This window comes from Echinops telfairi, unplaced genomic scaffold (assembly GCF_000313985.2).
Source record: "Echinops telfairi isolate 266 unplaced genomic scaffold, ASM31398v2 ScPeMD7_2;HRSCAF=8, whole genome shotgun sequence".
NCBI lineage: Eukaryota > Metazoa > Chordata > Mammalia > Afrosoricida > Tenrecidae > Echinops > Echinops telfairi.
In genome coordinates, this window is record NW_022103898.1 from 75,911,517 (window position 1) to 75,932,961 (window position 21,445).

At 58.8% G+C, this 21,445-nt stretch overlaps 2 protein-coding genes across 5 annotated transcripts; one reads left to right on the top strand and one right to left on the bottom strand.

Moving 5' to 3' along the window:
• The first annotated feature begins 1,171 nt into the window (after positions 1–1,171).
• Positions 1,172–9,283, top strand: ARHGAP9 (Rho GTPase activating protein 9). 3 transcript variants are annotated; one of them, XM_030885483.2, is made up of 17 exons: positions 1,172–1,487; positions 1,835–2,061; positions 2,983–3,207; positions 3,353–3,466; positions 3,637–3,720; positions 3,944–4,005; positions 4,139–4,226; positions 4,425–4,520; positions 4,639–4,737; positions 4,839–4,983; positions 5,081–5,188; positions 5,410–5,508; positions 5,665–5,742; positions 5,874–5,927; positions 6,159–6,293; positions 6,800–6,905; positions 8,779–9,283. In XM_030885483.2, exons 1-17 carry the CDS (start codon positions 1,172–1,174, stop codon positions 8,948–8,950), a joined length of 2,208 nt encoding a protein of 735 aa, XP_030741343.1. In that variant the 3' UTR covers positions 8,951–9,283. The 3 variants fall into 3 exon arrangements, with proteins under 3 accessions (XP_030741343.1, XP_030741341.1, XP_004700580.1); XM_030885481.2 differs by having other exon boundaries at positions 1,841–2,061; positions 4,639–4,781; positions 4,823–4,983; XM_004700523.2 differs by having other exon boundaries at positions 1,841–2,061.
• GLI1 (GLI family zinc finger 1) lies at positions 9,203–19,631 on the bottom strand. Of its 2 annotated transcripts, none has more exons than XM_045290296.1 (12): positions 19,560–19,631; positions 16,853–17,001; positions 16,551–16,643; positions 16,075–16,270; positions 15,642–15,789; positions 15,271–15,360; positions 15,040–15,177; positions 14,516–14,665; positions 13,490–13,654; positions 12,772–13,002; positions 11,567–11,834; positions 9,203–11,167 (listed from the first exon to the last, which is right to left on the bottom strand). In XM_045290296.1, the coding sequence occupies exons 2-12, from the start codon at positions 16,950–16,952 to the stop codon at positions 9,426–9,428; spliced, it is 3,321 nt and encodes a 1,106-aa protein (XP_045146231.1). In that variant the 5' UTR covers positions 16,953–17,001; positions 19,560–19,631; the 3' UTR covers positions 9,203–9,425. The 2 variants fall into 2 exon arrangements, with proteins under 2 accessions (XP_045146231.1, XP_045146236.1); XM_045290301.1 differs by having other exon boundaries at positions 16,853–16,979; positions 19,560–19,616.
• Positions 19,632–21,445: the final 1,814 nt, after the last annotated feature.

A 21,445-nucleotide genomic window follows, 5' to 3' on the forward strand; every position in this document is an offset into this window, starting at 1 on the left:
AGTGGATGTGCTAGCCTGGGTTTTCAAGCACCAGGAAGGTGGCAGGGACTGCCACTCAGCTGCTTGGGACTTCATAGGGGCAGTCAGTCCCTGCCACCAAGGAGCTTACGTCAGCCAGCCTTGCCCCTGCCTGGAAGTCCATGGAAGATGGTAGAGATGTGGATTTCCTCTCATCTTATTCATTTGCTCCCTCACTAGGAACATCACCTGAATGTGCCCGCAGAACACCCTATGTTCCTTTCCCATAGTTCCTAATCCAATTACAGTGAATTGTTTTATTGTGTCCTTAAAGTCTGTCTCGTCCTACATTCTAAGAAGGCAAGGGTTGTGTCTGTCTTGTTTCCCCCATCTCTTCCCTTTAGTCCCTAATGCTGTTCCTTGCACAAGGGAGAGGCTCATAAACTCTTCTTAAAGAGCATGAATGAATGAATGAATGAACCCCAACGCCAAAAGGTTGATATGCTGAAGATGAGATGTTCCATATCAAGGCTTCTGAGCATCAAAATGCACAGTCCTGCGCTGGTATTTTCACCTCTTACCTCCAGCTCTGCCCTCGCGTTTCTCCCATCCACTTTCTGTGTCTCCCTGATTTGGTCTTACTTTGTTTCTATTGCTCTGTTTCTGCACAGGAAGCACGCAGCTTTAGGTCTGAGGTGATCGGTAACGGAAACTTTGGTGCCGACAAACATCTAAGGCAGGGGCACAAACGCTTGTTTTCTCTCTGTCTCTTTTCTTGGGCTTCGACCTTGGAACAGATCCTTTCTCCTCATCAACTTTGTGTGTACCACACCAGGCTCCCACCACCTCCCAGGACCAGCTCTCTCAGCCCCTGGATCTTCTAATGGGCTCCACAAGGTACAAAAAAGAAACTCACCAAGCTGGGCCATCTCCTCTGATTTCCTGTCTGGCCGGCCACACAGTACAGCTGACCACATCCTCTCTCACCTTACTAATTTACTTCCTCACTAGACACCCCACCAAGGAGTTCTCAGCCCCTAAAAGCGTGCCAGGAGGCTGACCCCCCACTTTCCCTCGGCCCTCCTCTCCCTCCATCACTCCTGGGCTCTGACTGGGCTCTTAAGACCATGTCCTTCTGCCCTGAGGCACTTAGTGCTGACCCTTTCTGGATTTCTAATGCCCTTTCTTCATACAGGTGCCAGTGCTGACCACTATGCTGTCAGGCCGGTGGTGGCCAAGTACTTGGGGGAGCCTAGGGCTAGGACCCCGAGGCCCTTCTCGGGTTCCCCAGCTCTGTGCCCTCTATGCCTTCACTTACACCGGGACCGATGGCCAGCAGGTGTCTCTGGCCGAAGGGGACAGGTTCCTCCTGCTTCGAAAGACCAACTCAGACTGGTGGCTGGCAAGGCCCCTGGGAGCACCCTCCAACTCTCGACCCATCTTCGTCCCTGCCGCCTATGTGGCCGAGGAAGTGACACCTCCCCAGAGTCCAACTACCACCCCAGCCACTCAATCCCACTGGAGCCCTGGTAAGTAGGCCCCCCACACACCCACTCCACCTTCCTACCACCCTTGTTTCTGGCAACCACCGAATCACTCGGGAGAATTCCCTGAGCTTCTGCTGACCCCTTTCTCTTAGTTTCCTCTAGACACACGCCCTGCCCCCCCCCCCCCAATACACACACACACTGTCCTGGGGTCTCCATCCCACTGTCTCCTCATCCAAACTCTCCTACCCTCACTGACATCGGCCTTACAGCCAGCCTCCCTCCGTCTGTATCTTCCCAATGGGCCTCAGAGAAGACGGCCCTGAGCCAAGGTTATGCCTCTGATTACCTGCATCCCCCCAACCCCCACACCATTTCTCTGTTCCCAGGGTCAGCATCGAAGTTACCGGGCTCCCTGGAGGAGCTGGCCCTGCCTCAGGCATCTGCAGGCAGAGCCCTGGCCTCGCCTGGGGAGCCACCGCCTCTTCCCCTCAAAATCTACAGCAGTGTCAGTGTTGCCAATTTAAGACCCAGCCTCTTGAAACCCACCCAAGAAGGACCGAGCAGAAGGTCCCTCTCCCAGGAAGACTTGCTGGCAGAGGCCACTGACCACCAGGTGAGTCACAGAGCTTCCCCTGGGCAGGGCCCTCAGAGGTTTACTGTAGGGCTCTGTCCTAGGCACGCACCATGGTGAACTAGACAGGCACACCTCTGCCCTGCAGACAGTCCCAGTGAGAAGCGAACCTGTCCGCACAGAAACCAGCTAACTCTGGAGCTGATAAGGGCCTAGGTTAGAGTGACATTCGGCTGCCTTTACAGGAGGAGGAAGGGGTGGTCTAAGAGGAGGGGACAACAGAGAGGGCAGGGGGCTCGGTAGGGGAGGGCTGAAAGACGGCCAACCCAGGTACATCTTGTCTTCTCGCTCCCTCGCTCGCAAAAGCGCTGCTCTCTCTCTTCCTCAGGACTCCTGACTCAGAGGCAGGGTCTCTCTGAGTCAGAATTCAGTGAGTTCCAGGAGATTTTTTGTCTTCTTATCTCCGGCCATCAGCCCCCTCTAAGATTCCTCGCTCTTCCCTAAAGCTCTCCCTCCCCCCCACCCCACCCTCTTCACTGGCTGAAAAATGGCCCCTCCTCCTACATGCGTCCCTAGCAGGGGTCTCTGACCCCTCCCACCTCCTTTCACCCAGCAGTGCCTGAGGGTGGGGCACTCCCCTCAACACACACACACACACACACACACACACACACACACAGCCTGTTCCCCTTTCCTGTGGCCCTGTGGTGGGGGCGGGGTAGGGGTGGAGGGAAGTTGGAAACAGGAAGTGAGGAGAAAAGCAAAGAAGACTGTGAGGGAGGGAATCAAGATATTTTCAAAAGCTGGCTTGGGGACTGGGGCTTCTCCCCCCAGGACCTGGGTACCCCCCAGCCAGGACCTGGTGGTGAGAAGATGGCGGGAGAGAGGCGGTGGCGAAGGTGAGGCGAGAACAGGGGCGGGCTCAGGCTGGATAACCACATCTTTTTTCCCCTTTCCTGGCAGGCAGACCCCCAGCTCCTCATGTCAGACACCCCCGTGTACTGTAACCTGGTGGAACTTCGCCGTTGCCCTCGGTCCCCACCCCCAGTCCCTGCATGCCCCCCACTGCAGCGGCTGGACTCCTGGGAGCAGCACCTGGACCCCATCTCTGGACGCTGCTTCTACCTACATTCATCGACTGGCTGCAAGTCCTGGAAGCCCCCTCGCCGCACACGGTCGCGAGGGCCGGTGAGACCTTCCCTCTGGGCCGTCCAGTTACCCTGAGCGCCTTCCCATTACTGAGCCCAAGATAGTGCCTTTTTCCAGAAGGATGTTGGGATCAGGTTGAGGTGACATCTGGATGCAGCTTCCCCTCCCCCTCCCCTAACCCCAGAGCCCTGGCTCCATGGAGGCCACAAAGACCCCGAGTAAGGACGAGGACACCCTGCACCCTCAGGCTGAGGGCTCAGGATCTGGCTCTGGGAACCCCGAACTGCCGGACCCCCAGGTGAGACCCCTCCCTGTGATCTCCCCCATCACAGACAGGAAAAGTCCACCTGTCTCTCTTCATCACCCATCATATCCCCTGCCCCACATCCACACCCCACTGAACCTTTCTCCTTCAGCCAGGGGGCTCTGACATGGAAGGTTCCTCCACCTGTCTCCTCCCTCCCCCAGGGCTCACCCCAGCTCCACACCTCAGAGCAGCCTGCAGCCTCGCAGTCCCCTCGACCGGTGCCACAGATCCTGGACGACCCCCATGTGAGTCTCTCCTTTCTTGGTGGCTGCCAAACCCTCAGCGGGCGCCCCACCCTTCCACCACTGCAACCCCAGAACCATTTCCCTCTTCCTGAGTGTTCGCTGGGGAGGCCTCTTGCCCAGACCCCCGACTGTAACGGAGCTCATGCTGAGCGACCCCCTGGGGAACAGCCTTGGCGACTGTGGGGGCCCCAGGGTGACACCTTGATGACCCTTCATTTCCCAGGAGGTGGAGAAGTCAGGACCGCTCAACATGACCAAGATCGCCCAGGGAGGGCGCAAGCTCCGGTGAGAAGAACCCTGCTGGCAGTGGGGGCTCGGGTGGCTAGATACTCAGGGGAGAGAGGGTGTTGGAGGAATGCCCTCCCTGTGGCCTTCTGGAATGACCTTTTCGCCTCCACCGCCGCCCCTGCCCCCGCAGGAAGAACTGGGGCCCATCTTGGGTGGTGTTAGCTGGTAACAGCCTGATGTTCTACCGAGAGCCACCGACTGCGCCCTGCTCGGGCTGGGTGAGTGTGAGAGAGCGGAGGACCCACGGGGGTGGGCCGGGGCAGGCAGCAGGGGTGCAGGCCCAGTTCTTTCCCCGCTCCAGCCACTGCGGAGGGGGGTGTCAGACGAACATTCAGAGTGGCGAAGGACCCCAGCCTCCCATGTCTCCGGAGCCCACGAGAGAAACACACGGCCTCCGTTTCTCCCCCCATTGCCAGGGGCCAGCGGGCAGCCGACCCGAAAGCAGCGTGGACCTTCGCGGGGCGGCCCTGGCCCACGGCCGCCACCTGTCCAGCCGCCGCAACGTCCTACACGTAAGTGCCCTCCCTCCGGGGCAGCCTCCAGCCCGCCTGCCGCCCGGCTCTCGAGGCCGCCCTGCCGGGTGGGTGGTGTCGGTCCCCGCGGACCCAAGCCTTTGCCCGCGCCCCTCAGATCCGCACGGTCCCGGGGCACGAGTTCCTGCTGCAGTCCGACCTGGAGCCCGAGCTGCGGGCCTGGCACCGCGCGCTTCGGGCGGTCATCGACCGGCTGGTGAGAGGAGAGGCGAGGGGGCGGCCGCCGGGTCCCGGGGGGCGGGGGCCTCGCCGAGGGTCTCTGACTCGGCCTTCCTTCCGCCGCCCTCGGGGCTCCAGGATCGCGAGAACCCCTTGGAGCTGCGTCTGTCCGGCTCGGGGCCGGCGGAGTTGGGGGAGCTGAGTGCCGGGGAGGATGAGGAAGAAGAGGAGCCGGAGCCCTTGCTCAAGCCGCTGCTGCGGCTCGGCAGCCGCCGGAGCTCCCGTAAGGGGCGGGCCGGGAGGCGGGGTGGGTGGGGCCCGGCGGCCGGCCGAGCGCCAGGCTCACACCCGCGGGGCCCCTACCTGCTGCCCCCCGGCAGGACGCTGTCCGGAAGGAACCGAGCAGAACCGCGTGCGGAGCAAACTGAAGCGGCTGATTGCCAAGAGGCCGCCCCTGCAGAGCCTGCAGGAGCGGGGGCTGCTCCGAGGTGAGGCGGGCCTAAGCCCATTTCACCAGTGAGGCTCAGAACTAGAGCACTGGGAGTCTCCTGGGAGTCACCCCTGCTTTCCCTACAACTTCAGATGATGGAGGGGGGCGAAAGGGTGAGCCCCCGCCCATGCCTGTCACAGGCAACCCCAGAAAGCCAACCCCACTGGGAGTGAAGGCCTGGGAGGAGAAGGACTTCTATGGTATTCTGTGCCCCTCCAGACCAGGTGTTCGGCTGCCAGCTGGAATCCCTGTGCCAGCGGGAAGGGGACACTGTGCCCAGTTTCGTTCGGCTCTGCATTGCTGCTGTGGATAAGAGAGGTCAGTTCTCCCCTGCCCCCCACCCCCATTCCAAAATCTCCCCTTCTCACAGACCAAGGACCCCCACCTGTCTTCCTGCTGGCCCTTTTCTCCCCACTGGAAGATCCCCTCCTTCCCTCCTCCCCAACACTTCATGTGCTACTGCTGGAATTCCAGGTCTAGATGTGGATGGCATTTACCGGGTGAGCGGGAACCTGGCTGTGGTCCAGAAACTTCGCTTCCTAGTAGACAGAGGTGAGAAGGCTTGTGAGCAAGGGATGGTTCAGAAGCACAGGGGGGCTTGGGGAGAGGGAGGTGGCAGCATAGGGTGGTCACCCTGCTGGAACCTTGCCTCTTAACTCCTCATCTCTCCTCACGTATTGCAGAACGGGCAGTCACCTCTGATGGGAGATACCTGTTTCCAGAACAGCCAGGACAAGGTACTTAAATGAAAGTCTCTCAGACCCTTGGGGCTGCCCACACCCTCCCTGATCCCCATGGGTTCCCTGCTCCCGGGAGGTCTTGTCTCTTGTCTCTTCCCTTCTCTCTTGTCTCCTATGGGCCGCTGGGCCTCAACGGGATCTTCTCCTGAACTCCTGTGCTCTCTGTGTCTGGGTTCCTCTGGTCCTTCATGAGCCCCCTGAGTCCCCGTGAATCTCTCCTCTCTCCAGAAGGACGATTAGACTTGGACAGTGCCGAATGGGATGACATTCATGTGGTCACTGGAGCGCTGAAGCTTTTTCTCAGGGAGCTGCCCCAGCCCCTGGTGCCCCCACTGCTGCTGCCCCATTTCCGTGCTGCCCTTGGTAAGGGATGGGAGCTTTGTGTAACACCCATGATCTGGGGGTGGGGGGAGGATGTGAATGGTGTAGAATGGGTTAGAAATACCCTCACACTCTTTGGTCCCACGGAGATGAAAAAGAAGAGAACTCTGAAGCTGTTGTTGGGCAGAAAAATGAGCCCTGGTGGTGGCGTAATGGTTACATGTTGGGCTGCTAACCACGACGTCAGCAGTTCGAAACCACCAGCCTCGAGGCTTTCTACTCCTGTAAAGAGCTATAGTCTCAGCAACTCACAGGGCAGTTCTACCCTGTCCTGCAGGGTCACCAAAAGTCAGCATCGACTCGATGGCAGTGAGTTTGGTTTTGAGTTTTGGAGATGGGCAGAATGGTGGGGGGTGGGGGTGGGGGTAGAGCTGTGGATGATTAATGATGTTTTCTAGGGTCAAAGAAAAAAGCAGTGAACTTACTTCCTGCCCTAACACTTTGCTTAATCCCACTCCCATGCCCTTCCCATCACTCTCTCTCTCTAGCCCTCTTGGAATCAGAGCAACGCCTTTCCCAAATACAAGAATTAATAGGCTCATTGCCAAAACCCAACCACGACACCCTGAGGTACCTCCTGGAGCATTTATGCAGGTCAGGAAGACAGAACCTCTTTGTTTGTGCTGGGGGAGGGGGGAGGGGACATGAGCTCAGGGAGAGGGTGGAGGTTGGGGTCTTGTTGTCCTATGGCTGTCACAATAGAAATACCAAGAGCTGGTACTTTTAATGACTAGAAATGTACTCCCTCACTATTTATGAGACAAGACAGGATCCCCTGGTGATAGAGTGGCAAAGCACCTGGCTGCTAACGGAAAGGATGGTGGTGCCGTGGGCGCACCCATGGGAAATAAAGATTTCCTCCTCAGAAACTCTATGGGAACAGTTCTGCTCAGCCCAACCCTGTCATCACGAGTGGTGACTAGCACTGCCGTCAAGTGCTGTAGAGGGTTTCCGAGACTGGAGCGCTCTCAGGAGGGAGCCCATGGCCTCATATTTCTGTTTCTCCTGGGTGAGAAGGAGCCCAACAGTCTGAATTCGGGACATTGGCTGTGGGGCAGAGCTTCCCAGATTGATTTGATCAACCACCCCCTTTTCAGAAAAAAATTACTCAGTGTCCCACTAGCAGTGAAAAAGCACTTGTACTGTAGCTCATAGACCAGGATAAAGTGTAAACACCTGCTTCTGCAGCCCCCCTGCATCTTTCCAGCCCTGCTCCCACCCTTCACTCCAGCCCCCCAAGCACTGCTCTGAAGAAAAGTGCTCCCTTGTCGTCCTCCCCCACTGCACTGTGGGAAAATCTCTGTCTCACCTTCTCTAGCCCCCGGTTCCTCAGTTCCTTGGCGATCTCTGTAGGGCAGCTGCTGCCTTTCCCTGTTTGCGCATGCTTGTTTCTGCCCAGGCTGTTCTTTGCATATCTCAAAAGTGGATCTGGTGGGAGACGTATGCTATGCTGCGCCACCTTGCAACAGAACAAGTAAAACCCTATTCCCAAATGGGATTACATCCACAGGTGTAGTGGTTAGGATTTCAATATATATTGGTGGTGTTGGGGGGTCGGGGTGGGGAATGTGTATAATACAATTCAACCTATCACAGTAGAAAAACATCTTAAGGTTAGCGGACAAAAAAAAAAAAGATTAGCGGACAAGGCAAGGTACTAGGCAACCCTATGTCGGGGACATTAGCAGAATCAAAGTCTTTGGATAGGCCAGACTCACATAGGGAGATAGGGACCCAGACAAGGCCAGGGAGAGCGAGAGAGGAGCTATCATCTCTCCCTGGCCTCTGTCTCTCTCGTTGGGACACTGGCGATGGTTTACTTGGCTGAGCTGAGTGATGACTGGAGAGGGATGTCTACTCGAAGTAAAGTGCAGTTACACTGTGGGATGTGAGCCATTTGGTTGGCAATTCGAAGTCACCAGCAGTTCCCCAGGAGAAAGACGGGGCTTTCCATTGCAGTAAACAGTTTACAGTCTCAGAGACCCATAGAGGGTCCCTGTGAGTCAGCTTTGACCTGAGGACAGTGAGCTTGGTTTTGGTTTGGAAACTGAGCAGAGAAGACTTTCGGAATAGTCCCTGTGGCTTGAGACAGCGTGTCCTCCTTCCTTGAAGGTTTCTCCACTGGTCCCACCTCCACCCCCTTGAGGCTGTCTCCTTGTTTGCCTTCAGCCACCACCCGGAGATAGCGCTGAAGGAACCTTTCCCTGCTTAAAATGTTAACCCACTGCCATCAAGCCAATTCTGACCCCAAGGCAATGGCGGCCCCAGTGTGGGTCAGAGTGGAACTGAGCTTCATGGGGCTTTCACCGGCTACTTTTGGGGAAGTCGATCACCAGGCCTTTCTTCTCAGGCACCTCTGGGCAGGCTCGAGGGGTCCAGTCTCTGGGTTAACAGTCCAGCACATTGGTGTCTTTGATGTGATAAAAGCTGCTTCCTTACAGCCCTTTCCTTTGGCCTCTGCCTCCAGGGTGATCGCCAACTCAGATAAGAACCGAATGACCCCCCACAACCTGGGAATTGTGTTTGGACCCACCCTGTTCCGACCAGAGCAGGAGACGTGTGACCCCGCGGCCCACGCCCTCTACCCTGGGCAGCTAGTCCAGTTGATGCTCATGGAGTTCACCAGTCTCTTCCCCTGACCCGAGCAAGGAGCCGAAGACAAGGGTTTCCAGGGATCCCTGAGGGTGCCCTTTGGGAAGGGGGTCCTGTTGTGAGGACATCCCTTTCTGTCCTGCCTCCCAAACAACTGCCATGGATCATCCATGACGGTGCTTCGGCCAGGGCCGGGAGAGACCAAGATGGGCTACGGCCCGGGCAGCTTCTTTAAAGGAACACATTGGGCTTCTCTTCACGACCTGCTGCCAAGAGAACACTTCAAGCTGGGCTTTTTCTGATGCAGTTCTTTTATTACCAGGAAATAGTGTCATTATCAAATTCCTCCCCCAAATATATACAGACTATATATAGCCCCGGCCCACACCTTTCATCCTTGGAGTTTCCTGTGCAGGGGACAGTGGAGATGGTGCAAGCCTCCCCCCACCTCCTCTGCTTGGTGGGAGGAGCATGAGAACCACTAGGAAGTGAGGACCTGTGACAGGTGACATTCCCCACTCTTTAGGCACTGGAATTGAGGAACTGAGTCTCCCCAGGCAGAGATCCCAGTAAGACACTCATGTTACCCACGGCCATGTTGGGAGGCCCAGAGGCTGGCGGGCTATGTTCAGAACTGGCCCCCTGATCGTGGGGAGGGGGAGGACTGAGCCCCTGGGCCTCATCCAGAATAGCCACAAAGTCCAGCTGAGTGTTGTCAAGGTCAAGAGAGTCCAAGGGGTTACACACCTGCCCTTCCGGAGGAGGGTACAAGGCAGGGCCCACCCCCAGCCTGCCCACCTCAGGATGGCCACAGCTAGGATTGGAGCCCCCAGCCTTGAGGGGCCCGTAGCAAGTGGGCAGTGGTGGGAGAAGGCGGGGTGGTGCAGCTGCCCTGTGGGGAGCCCTGTTGGCCCCCCCAAAATTTTCATGGCACTGTAAAGGGGTGGGAAAGGGGCCCGACTTATGATGGGACAAATTGGGTGCAAAGCCAGGTCCATATGTGGCCATAGAGGCCTTGGCGGGGCTTGGGCTAACCTGAGAGCCGCCTGGAAACTTGGGGTTCTGGTAAGGAGTTTCCTGGACTGGGGGCTGACCCCTACTGCCCCCCTCCCACAGCAGCTCCTGTTGAGACTGAACATAATTACACACAAGCTGGGCTTTGAGTTGTCCTGTGGAGTGAGGGGGCGAGTCAAAGTGCAGGCCAGACCTGGGCTCTGAAGGTGGATAGTCAGGGGCTGGCTGGGCAAAGGGGACTGCTTGGGGGTACGGGGGCGGGGTAGGCTGTGGGTAATGGGAGAACAGGGGCTCGGGATGGGTGGGGGCCTCACTGGGGTGGGCATTGAGGCAGGGTGCCAGTCCTGTAGAGTCGGAGCCCACCGGGCACCCCTGTTCCGGCTTGACCTGTACTTGCCCATAATGTTCAAGTCTTGGACACTGTCTGTAGGGCCCAGCCGGAGCCTTGACACCTGGGTACAGCCCGGAGGGGGAGGGGAAGTCACTCCATGATTCGGGGCTGGGGTCAGGATAGGAGACCTGCTGGGGGCAGGGACTAGGGCTGTAATTGGTCGGTGGACCAGGCCCAAAAGCCAGGGAGCCTGGGCCCCTGGCTCCATAAGGCTCAACGGCTGTCCCCGCTGGTCCCCCGTATCCCAGGGTGTCAGCAGGGGGGAAGTCCATGTAGGGGTTCAGCCCACTGCCCATCATGGAAGCCCCGACCTCTGGATCTTCGCGTAGCCCTCTGGTCTCCATGGTGAAGTTCTCGGTGATGCTGGGAGGCTGTGGTGAGTAGACGGAGGTGGGGAGGTGGGGATCAAAGTTCCGTACCACCCCTGCCACAGTGGGCGACGTGTGGACACAGCCCAGGCTCTTGAACCTCTGGACCCTGGCTAGAGCAGGGCGATCGGCAGCCCGGGCCGGGTCACTGGCCCTTCGGGTGACCCCTGCATTGGGGTGGTAGCCTGGATACTCGACTCGGCTTCTCCAAGGAGGTGCAGGGAGACTCCCCACCCGGTCCAGGCTGGAAGCTGCAGTCGGTGGGGTGCTGACTCCCCTGGCTGAAGCATACCTTGCCCGGAGCAGGTACTGCTGGGCAGGTGTGAGGCCGGGAAGAGAAGAGGGCCCGTTCTCGGGTGGGGAGCCAGGGGGGAAAGGGGAGGCCAGGGAGGAGCGGCGGCTGACCGTATAGGCCGAGCTGATGCTGCTGGAGCTGCTGCTTCGGCGGTCAAGAGAGACGGGGAGGCCCAGGCGGCGAGACACGGGTGTCCCTGAATAGGTAAGGGAGAAGAGGAAGGTGGTCAGGGAGCCCTCAAAGATCACCAGGTTCACTCAATGAGACAGCCTGGCCTCAGAGTCCCAGGGACAGGCTCCCTCAACCTTAACCACTGAGCCGGGCTGCCCACTTTTCCCAGGCCTTCTCTGTTCCCAAATGTGGTGCACACAGTTGCACAGGTACACTGCACAGTCTTAAGGGACAGCATCCCATCTTGGGCTTATACGTTCCTGACAGAAAGAAAGCGGTCTTAAAGGTAAGAGGCCCTCTAATTGCACCTAGGTGCCATCTGGCAGCGCTGAGGGGTGACCTGCACCTTCCTACCAACCTCAGAGCAGGTTAAGTCTCCACCCAGCAACCTCCCCACCACCACCCCTCCAAGCCCCCGTCTCACCGGTGTGGGGCAGGCTGGGCAGTTTGAGGCCCCGGGGCCCTATGGGGCGGAGCTGATGCAGCTGGTCCAGCCTGAGGTTCTCCAGGCGACGGAGGGTAGACAGACCAGTGCCAGCCATGCAAGGCCCTTCGTCCAGGCTGGACAGGTCCTCAGTGCTGCCCCCGGCATTGCCCGCCATTTCCACCCCGCTGTCTGTATTGGCCGCGCTGCCTGCCGGAGAATGGTCGCTGCTGCAGGATGACTGGGCCCCGGGGCTGGGCTGTGGCTTCTGTGGGGGAAATGAGTGAGGGGTGAGGGCAGCACCCTTCCCCACTGCCCACAGTTCCCTGTACTTGGTTGGTGGTAGGCTGAAGCCTGTGTCCTGGGCTGCTAGCTGACGAGAGTGCCTGGCAGGTAAGAGGTTCACTGGGAACTAGGTTTTACAAGATCCTAAATTGGAGCACACACTGCCCGGGGGCAAATTCCTGTTTAGTTTTGTGACCTGAGGTCAGGCTCTGTGTTCCTCAGTTTCCTCCTCTGAAAGCTGGGGGAATCGGTCTCTCACAAGGAACTCTGAGAGTCCCTGAAGTGGCCCAGGCACGTGGCTTAGGGAATCTAGTACCCCTGCTGTGGTTTGCTGTCAGGTGGGTCCAACCACTGACCTCTTGCCTATCCAAACCCAACCCAACCCAACCCACTGCCGACACAGAAATCCTATGGAGCAGAGTGGAACCGCCCGGAGCCTCGGCAGGGCTGTCATCCTCACGGAAGCTGATGGCCTCGTCCTTGTCCCATTGAGCTGGGTCTGAAGCCCAAACCTTTTGTCTACCTGCACCACCGGGGATCCTTTTGCCTATGCCAGCCCACTGCCTTCATGTGGATTCCAATTCACAGGGGCTCTGGGTAGGGTTTCTGAAACCATAACACTTTACCAGCGATGACAACCTCACCTTTCTCCCTTGATGTGGCTGGTGGATTTGAACCACCAGCCTTGTGGTTAGCAGCCCAAAGCCTAACAGTGTCATCACGGCTCTGTTTGCCTGTACTGAGTGCTATGGCAAATTAAGTAAGCAATTGGACGGAGACTCGCAGATCTGGGGCTGTCCAAGGAGCAACACTGAGTTCAGAAGCTGGAGTGCTGGCGACAGCCAGAGCTTTACCGAGCAGGGGGATGGCGCCGGGGGCAGGCGAGGGGGTTCGCATGATGGCCTGCTGGGCTGTCTCACCATGGCACCCTCAGGCACGGCCAGTCTGCTCTCCTCCCGGAGGGGGCCTCCGTCCCGCTCCCTCTTGGGCTCTACTGTGGCTAGGGACGATGCCCGGGGCAGAGGGCCGTCTCCCCGGTGCCGCTTGGTCACGTGGGCATCAGGACCATGCACCGTCTTGACGTGTTTTCGAAGCGAGCTGGGATCGGTGTAGCGTTTCGTGCAGCCAGGGAGCTTGCACACATAGGGCTTCTGTTGAGTGGAGAGTGGAGACAGAGGCCAGGGGCTCTGTGAGGGAGGACCCAGAGGCGTAGGAGAAAGGGCTGGCAGCATGGGCATCAGTCCGGTGCACAGAGGGACAGGCGGCCCCAAAGGGACTGCAGAGGCTGGGCGCACGGACATGGGTGTACACGATGTGATGTGGAGAGAACCAAGGGGCCAGGGGCGGGCCTGGGGAGGAGGCAGGATGAAGCCAAGAGGGCAGGGGACACCCTCTAGGTAGCAGGCGTCCTCCCTGGAGGGAGTGGGAGGGCTGAGGGGACACCCTCTAGGTAGCAGGTGTCCTCCCTGGAGGGAGGGGGAGGGCTGATACGTGGGAACCCTTGGCCTCAGAAGGACCTGAACTATAGAGAGAGGGGTACACCCCTCTGTGCAAAGGGTTCTGGGCTAGGGATTCCATATGGGAGAAGCTGTGGCAGGTAGCTTCACCAGGCGCGAGGGCGCTGCAGGGGCCTCTCACCTCGTCGGAGTGGGTCCGGTTCTGGTGCTTGGCCCGGTCGCTGGCGTTACTGAAGGCCTTGGTGCAGCCCTCCCGCTCACACGTGTATGGCTTCTCGCCTGTGTGGGACCGCAGGTGCGTCTTCAGGTTCTCCAGGCGTGAGTATGACTTCCGGCACCCTTCAAACTGGAGGGACGTAGGAGTCAAAGCAGAGCTCTCACCCAGAAGGACATGAAGATGAGAGGAACCCCAAGACCTCAGAAGGGCATACAGCAGAGAATATCACTCAAGACGGGAGTGCACTGAGGGCTTCAGGCCGGTGTCCTAAATGAGCAGATGAGGGCAAAGCAAGAGCTGGGGGGGACAGCAGCAGCCGGAGAGCCCTGCCGAGGGACATGGAGCTGAGGCAGGAGGCGTCTCCTGGCCAAGCCTGCCTAGGGCATGAGACTGGCTTAGCTAAGCGTGCCCTGGAGTATGGGCAAGGAGAGGCTCGTCTGTCCTGATGCTGGCTTTTCTAGCCCTCAGAGGAGGACGCACAGGCCCCGGGACCCACGATACTTTTAGGGACTCATGAAAAATTTAAAAAAATAAATGAAATCAAGGTGGGAAGAATGAACGTTTAGGTCACAGAATATGTTTGGATACATACAAATCCACCCATCGTTAGACCAGCCCTCACAAGATATTCTTAATGCTCGTTTCTAGAAGGAGCCTTGGTGGCGGCGTGGTTCTATGGTGGGCTGCAAGCGCAAGGCCAGCGCTTTGAAACCACCAGCTGCTCAGGGGAGAAAGACGGGGCTTTCTGCTCCCACACACAGCTCCAGTCTCAGGGGCTCACAGGGGCGTTCCCTTCTACCCTGCTCTCGGGGTCACTGTGAGTCTGGCGACATCGACCCAGTGGCAGGGACTTTGCTCTCTCATCTTTGGTTCTGTTTCTAGAGGCAGGGCCTAGAAAGGCAAAGGCATCCAGCATCCAGGTAAGGGCCCGCCTTGACAAGACACCCCAGTTTAGGAGAAGGTCTTGGCCTTGGGAAGTGGGTGCCTTACCGTGCACTTGTGTGGCTTCTCGCCCGTGTGTCTGCGCATGTGCACCACCAGCATGTACTGGGCCTTGAAGGGCCGCAGCTCCCTGGAGCAGCCCCCCCAGTGGCACACGAACTCCTTCCGCTCCCCGTGGATGTGCTCACTGTTGATGTGCTGGGGAGAAGATGCAGGGGTGCTCTCTCCAAGGTCCCCCTAGGCTCCCGAGACCCCAGGACAGCTCTCCCCAGCACCCTCCTGCCTTCTTCCTTTTACTGCTCCCGGGTTCCATGTTGGGGCGGGAAGAAGGGTCAGGAAGAAGATCATATCCCACCATCTCATATTTTCAGCTTCCTACAGCTGTAGACACTTGGGCGTCTGCCTCGCAGCCAAGGGACGCAACCTCAGCGTGCTCAGCCTCCTCCATCCTCCGTCCCTCAGACTGATGCCGGATGCCCCACCCAGAATCTCCTCTGGGCTCTGCCAGCCATTCCAGTGACCACCCCATCCTGCCCTGCCCTGGCCCGCCTCCCCCCCGCCCCCCTGCTCACGTGGACCAGCTGCTCCTGGGAGTCGAATTCCTGGCTGCAGCCATCCCAGTGACAGTCTGTCTCATACACGGAGTCAGGCTCTGGCTTCTCCTCCCTCTCCAGGTCCTCCCGCCCATCTAGCATGCCCAGCAAGGGGTCCTAGGGCAGGAGAGGCCAGCTAGGGTCGCTCGGGTGACAGCTTTTATTTCCCTAGTGCCCCAGAGGTTCCAGTCCCCTTCCTCCCCGCAGTACCTGTGTGCCTGTAGAGTTGGGGCTGGACATGTCACCTTCCAAGGGCTCCTCCGGGCACTTGCCCACCAGCATGTCCAGCTCAGACTTGAGCTTCCACAAGGAAGAGGTGAGGGTGATGAGCGTGGAAGTGGGCAGAGGAGGAGGAGGAACGCAGCTAGGTCTCCCTGTCCTGCGTGTCCCCACCCACCCCTGGGCCGGGTACCAACTTCCTCCTCACACTGCACTGGTGAACGAGACGGCTGAAAGGTGGGGTCTCATGTGGAAGTCTCTGGTTCAACCCCAGCCCTCATACCCCTTTTCTTTCTGATCCTAGTGCCCCTGCCACCCCACCGTGAGCTGAAGGAGAAAAGAGAGCAACAAGGAACACTCACCTGACAGGCTGGGGGGGGCTCCAGGGCCTGAGGAGGATGTGGCATCATTCCACCCCTGGTAGGGTCATGGGGGCCACAGGGCTGGACCCCAAAGGAAGGTGAGGTCCCTTTTTGGTGATTCATCTGGGGTGGAAACCCCAGGGATGGGCTAAGGAGAAGGAGGGGAGGCAGTTACTTAGTTACTCAGCTTGTCTCAGGCGTTCTTGGGCCATTTAGAGATTCTCAGGAAGGCCTGGCATGGGAAGTGGCTGAGGTAGTCCTGGGAAGGATGGGGATTTCTCTGTCTTGGGAACAATAAGGACTCAGCCATAAGGATGCACCCAAGAGGGAAGACTGGTCGAGTCCCCAAGAACAGGCGGCTAGGAGGGCTGGATGCTCTGGATGGGGTGTGGGAAGGTCTTTGGGGGACCTCTCAGCCCGAGGCTGCCTGCACCTCATGGTGCCGATGGAGAGGTGGCCGTAGGAGCCCCCTGGAGAGGCGCATCGCGAGTTGATGAAGGCCACAAGGGAGCTGGGCGAGGTGCGGATGACCGTCTGCAAGTCCAGGCTGGCATCGGACAGAGGTGAGATGGAGAGGGTCCGCTTCTTGGTCAACTTGACCGCGCTCCGGGGAGGAGGAAAGAGTGGGGCTGGAGCAGGGGACAGGGGACAGGGATAGCCTAAAGAGGCATGTTTCTCCAGGCACCCATCCCACCCATGGATCTTAACACTTAGACAAAACAAAACAACAAAAAGCCCTTGCCTCTGCGTTGCTCTGCCAACCCCACCTAGGGCCCCATGGCCCATGGGCCCATCTCCCAGCCTCTCTGCCTTCGAGGCAGAGTCCCCCGCCCTCCGTCCTCCCGCTTTCTCTCTCAGGGTAAGTCCCAGAGGGACCGAGAGGTAGGGGGGTGTTGCCTGAGGGCTCACCCTCAGTGCAGCTGTTGGTCTCTCTGGCTGGCCCATAACCGTGGGGGCCGGACATGAGGTTGGCCTGGTGACAGAAGGGCATACCAGACAGTCCTGGGGGAAAAAAGAGACAGCTGGAATGGGGGATGGGAATGGAGGACACCTGAGGCCTCACCTTGAAACCACAAGCAAAACATGATCCCAGATTCGGGATCCACAGCATAGCGGGGCTCAGGCCTTCTGTACATGGGAACGGGGCACTGCATCTGGAGAGGAGGCTCTGTTGAAGCGCCCAAGGCCTAAGGACTGATATGTGCACTGACCTTCTGTCCCCATGCTGAGGGCCCCTTGACTGGGGAGAGGCCGGAGGCAGCAGGGTTCTCCATAGCTACTGACTGGTGGTGGGGTCATGGAGTTGAACATGGTGTTTCAGAGGCGAGTGTGGGAACACTGCTGGAGGAGAGGGGATTATCTGCAAGTTATAAGACAGGAGGGAGACGGGCGAGATCAGATTATCTCAGGCACAGAACCCTGGACAGAACTTCCCCTGTGTCCCTACCATCCTTTCGACATCTGCCCTGGGAAATCACTTAGAAACTACCATCACTAGGCCGTGGGGAAGGCGTACTCACGCCATCCACGAGGCAGAAGCCGGTCTACAGTTCCTCCAGGGTCCGGCAGAGGGAGCCCTCGTCACAAGCCAGAGGAGGCTGATGGGGCCAGAAAAGAGCATGGAACTGCCCAGTTCTCTTTTAGAGGGGAGCCCGGGATATGTAGGAGGGGAGTTTTGTGCACGTCGGGGAGGTAGCTGTGCGTGTGTTTTGTAGAGCAGGGGTTGGGAAAGGAGCCTCAGATCTGTTTTGGGTGCAAGGGATGGAAGCCGATGTTATTCTGGGGCGCCCACTTATATTTCTTTGGTGTCAGTTTTTTTGGGGGGCGGAGCAGGAAAAAGATCGAGGAAGAATGAAAGAAGAAAGTCAACAACCATTAGGGTGGCTTTGTGAGGGAAGACAGGGAGCTGCTGTCTGCTCTTCTCAAACTCCAGTTTATACTCCACCCCAGGTCTTCCGGGCTCCCAAGACGGAGGGTGGGGTGGGGCGGGGTGGGGTGGGGAACAACCGGGAGCGGTCCGGCCGGCGCGGTGGGTGATCCCGGGATGCTGGGATTTAGGGTGAGGGCGGGGTAAAATGGGGAGCGGAACCCGGACCCCAAGACCCAACCCAAGCCCCGCAGCCTGGGCTGTACCGTCCCTAACTCCTCCTTTCCCAACCAAGTTCCGGATCCCGCATCCAAGACCTCCCAACTCGACCTTGGCACGGGGCTGGGGGGTGGGGGTAGGGGCACAGCTGGCTGGCAGCTGGATGAGGGGGACACCTCTCCCGCCTCCTTCCTCTATGACTCACCCTAGGGAAGGAGGCGGGGTCGCAAACGACCCCCAAACACAAAAGAGACTCCCCAAAGAACTTATTCCGTCATCTTCCTGCCCAACCACCAGGGACCCCATGGCTATGAGGGGCGACAACCCTCCTCGCCCACGCGTGCCACATCCCACCCCACATTTCTCCTTTACACGCAGGAAAGGAAAATTTCGCCCACTTTTCCTACTACGGCCAAGTTTTTCTGGGGTATGGGTGAGAACACAGAATGAGCTCCAGGGTTCCCTAGCCGGAGCCCTGAATCATCTGTGTCTCCCAAATTTCCAGAGTTCCCCTCGCAACTCCGCTCCCCAACTCCCAGGAGCCGGCCCCGCCCCCTTCTCCTGGTCCCGCCTTCCCCGCCCCCGTGCCTCCTCGGCCCACCCAAGTCGCCGCCGCAGGCTCTGGCTGCAGTCGGCTCCGCTTCCCCCGCCCGCCCCGGGAGCCCAGTCGAGCGAGCCGTAGTGGAGGGGGGTGGCAGAGGAGTGGGGGGGTGATGGGGCGGGACGCATTCTTCCCTCCTCCCCTCCATGCGTCCAGAAAGCAGGCAAGTGGAGCCCTGGGGAGCACCATTGTAGAGTTGTGCGGGGGGTGGGGGGGCGGCTGTCCCCATGGCAGAATAGGAAATAAAGAATAATCCAGAAAATATAGGGAAAGAAAATGACGGGGTAAATAAAGCAAGGTGTGTATGGGGGTGGGTCAGGACACCTTAGGATCCTGGGGATCCCAGCCGGATTCCCAAGGGTTAATCCCTGTTGGACCCCCGGGAACCCCCTAGTGACGTCAAGGGCGGGGTCTAAAACACGGGGCGGGGATGCCAGGGAGATAATGAGGGGGGGTCTCCGGACCCCGCCCCCTAGGGAAAACCACCCTAACTCCTGCCCTTACTCTAGCCTCTGGAAACTACCCCGCCTTCTCCCTCTACTGGGGCGTAAAGAACTATCCTATGAAGACCCCAGTTCTCCAACCCCCCAAAATTCTCAGTACTCTGTCTCGACAGGGTCCCCCTCCCTTAATCCTGGGCCCAAAGCTAGTTGCCCAGAGCGGATTGTTTCGGGGTCATGAGGCCTGAAAGAGGCTTCAGAGGCGGGGAGCAAGGGCAGGCAGGGTGGTCCGAGGCAGAGGAGGGGCCTCGGTCCCCAGCTCCCGTTTGGGGAGGGGGAGGGCCACGGGATGCTCAAGCAGGCAGTGGCCAGTGGTCCAGCCCAGCCCAGTAGGGGTCTCTCTGTGGCTGGCCCTAGCTGCCCTGGTGGTCCTGAGTTCATAGGGTCAAGACAAGGTCTCTCTACCTCCAGCTCAGGGCCCTGAGGACTGTGATGTCTAAATTCTAAGGGGAGTCTTTCTCCGGCCTAGATGAGACACCAGGCTTCTCCTCCAGTCCTCTCCCTGGCCCAGAGACCACTCCTCTCTCTACAAACACGGACAACCGCGGCCCATCTCTCACAAGATGATCAGGACTTCAAGCCCAGACGCCCCCCCCCCCCTGTGGTTTTACGGTCTCACCTCACACACACACACCCCACACCCATCCCCATTCCACCCAGGGCTGCCTTCTTCGGGTCCCTCCTTTCAGAAACACTGACGTTTTCCTGAAAGCCCGGCTCTCAGCACACACCTGGAGTTCCCTCTACCACGCAGAAGAACTCCAGCGAGCCGCGCGAGCCTCCAGCCTCTGCATCTCAACTCCGGAAAGTGAGAGATTTCTAATATCTGGGAGTGAGGAGGCAGACAAAGAGAGCCACAATTGCCTGGGACAGAGACACACCGACTACAAGCCTCAGAAGGAAAATAAAATAAAATAAAAGGAGGTGGGGGGGATACAGAGAACAGGAACTACAAATGAAAAAAACCCTCAACTTTCTCATTTCTCACCCCAGGCTCTCCCACCGCCTACTTTGCCCCCGTGCCCAGGTCAGCCCCTAGGGTGGACAGAGCATCCCCCCTCAGCCTCCTTCCCCCACCGCTCCCAGGTGGTCCCCCGCTTGCTTCTCCCCCTCCCGCCCCCCTCTCACCTCCGTCTGGGCGCAGGGCTCGGGATGCGCGGTCCAGGGCTGGAGTCTGGGCTGGGGGGGTGTATAGTGGGGAGGGGGGGGCGGACAGGGCCACGGCGGCGCAGCCTCAGTGCCACCCCACCCCCCCCAACCTGGCCCCCAGCCCTCCAGTCGGCCCAGCCCGCCGGGCCGCGAGCCGGGACCACCCGCGAGAAGCGCAAACTTTTTTTTCCCTTTGCAAAAACTTTTTCTTGCTCTAGCCGCTGGCGCGCCGCCGCTCTTCCCGCTCGCCCCTCACCTCCCTCTTATTTCCCTCCCTCGCGCCGTTCTAGAGAAGGAGGCGAGGTGGCTGAAAGAGAGGGGGTGCTGGGCTTATTGCACCCCCAGGACCCCCAGGATCCTCCCCCTCCCTTGAGAGACCCTATACAGCCTCCCCCCCTCCACCGCTTGCTTAACACGCTGCTGTAGGTAGTCAGTAAATCCCGGCGTGGATCCCTGGATCGGCTCTCCACGAAGAGGCCATAAACCCCAGCCTGAAAAACAGACCGGCAGTTATAAGGGGGCGGGGGCAGAGGCAACGAACAAAAATTCACCTTAGAAGATTTTGGTTGGTCGCTTTTGATTAGTGCTAGCCCAGTATCCTGTCTCTCTGTGGCTTGGGGCCGACCTCATCCTTTGGGTAGAATTTGGAGGGCTTGGGATAAAGTAGGAATTTGGGAAGGTTGAAGGGCTGGGGCCCTTGGGCAGAAGGTGAAGAAGGGTCTACGGAGCATAACCGAAAGAAGCAGCGGTCGTGGCTCTAGGTGTAGGGTGCGTGTGTGTGTGAGTGTGTGTGTTCACAGGTCATCTAAGGCTCCCTGGGTCTGAAACTTTGTTTCCCTGAGAACCTCAGGCTGCTCTTCAACTGCAAGCTCGGCCGACGGAGGCCACCTGGCACTGCCGCTCTCTTTCCACTCTTGACGGCTCTCTGCGCCCTCTGCTGGCCGACCTGGCACATTACACGTTCTGGAACCTGCTGGGCGGCGGGGGAGACCGGGAGCTGGAAGAAAGACGTGGAGGCTTCGCTGGTCTCCGTGTGCCAGAACCAACACTTTTCCAATGACCATTGGTCTGGCCTGACTCTAGTGAGTCCCTGGCCCTCTCCATATACGTAATTGGGCTCCGGATCAATGTCATGTGTGGAAGAAGGCTCCCCAGCCTGATGCAGACCTCTCCCTAGCTTCACCCTTTCCTCAAGACCCTCAGGGTTCACGGTTAGGTTAACTCATTGGCCCTCCAGACCCAAGGAGGTGGCCCTTGGATGTGAAGGTCGGTCTGTCTGAGGGGTGGCAGACCCGGGAAAGGGACTCTTTCCCTCCACCATGGACGCAGAGACTAACCGCCCCTTCCCCTGAACCCCGTCACCAAAGCGATTTCAGATCGACACTGCAGCTCTGCGCTATAAGCTGCTGCCAGTGCACCCCTCTGTTTCTTTGGGCGCGCACGTTTGTTCTCGCCCTGGGCTTCTGAG

Coding starts and splice junctions, on each gene's coding strand:
- ARHGAP9 (XM_030885481.2), top strand. CDS start 1,172: ATGCTGTCAGGCCGGTGGTGGCCAAGTACTTGGGGGAGCCTAGGGCTA. Junction 4,984..5,080: donor CGGCAGCCGCCGGAGCTCCC/GTAAGGGGCGGG, acceptor GCCCCCCGGCAG/GACGCTGTCCGGAAGGAACC. Junction 5,509..5,664: donor TGCTGCTGTGGATAAGAGAG/GTCAGTTCTCCC, acceptor CTGGAATTCCAG/GTCTAGATGTGGATGGCATT.
- GLI1 (XM_045290296.1), bottom strand. CDS start 16,952: ATGTTCAACTCCATGACCCCACCACCAGTCAGTAGCTATGGAGAACCC. Junction 16,644..16,852: donor CCTCAGCATGGGGACAGAAG/GTCAGTGCACAT, acceptor TTTTTCCCCCAG/GACTGTCTGGTATGCCCTTC. Junction 15,361..15,641: donor AGCCCCCCCCAGCCTGTCAG/GTGAGTGTTCCT, acceptor TCCTTGTGGAAG/CTCAAGTCTGAGCTGGACAT.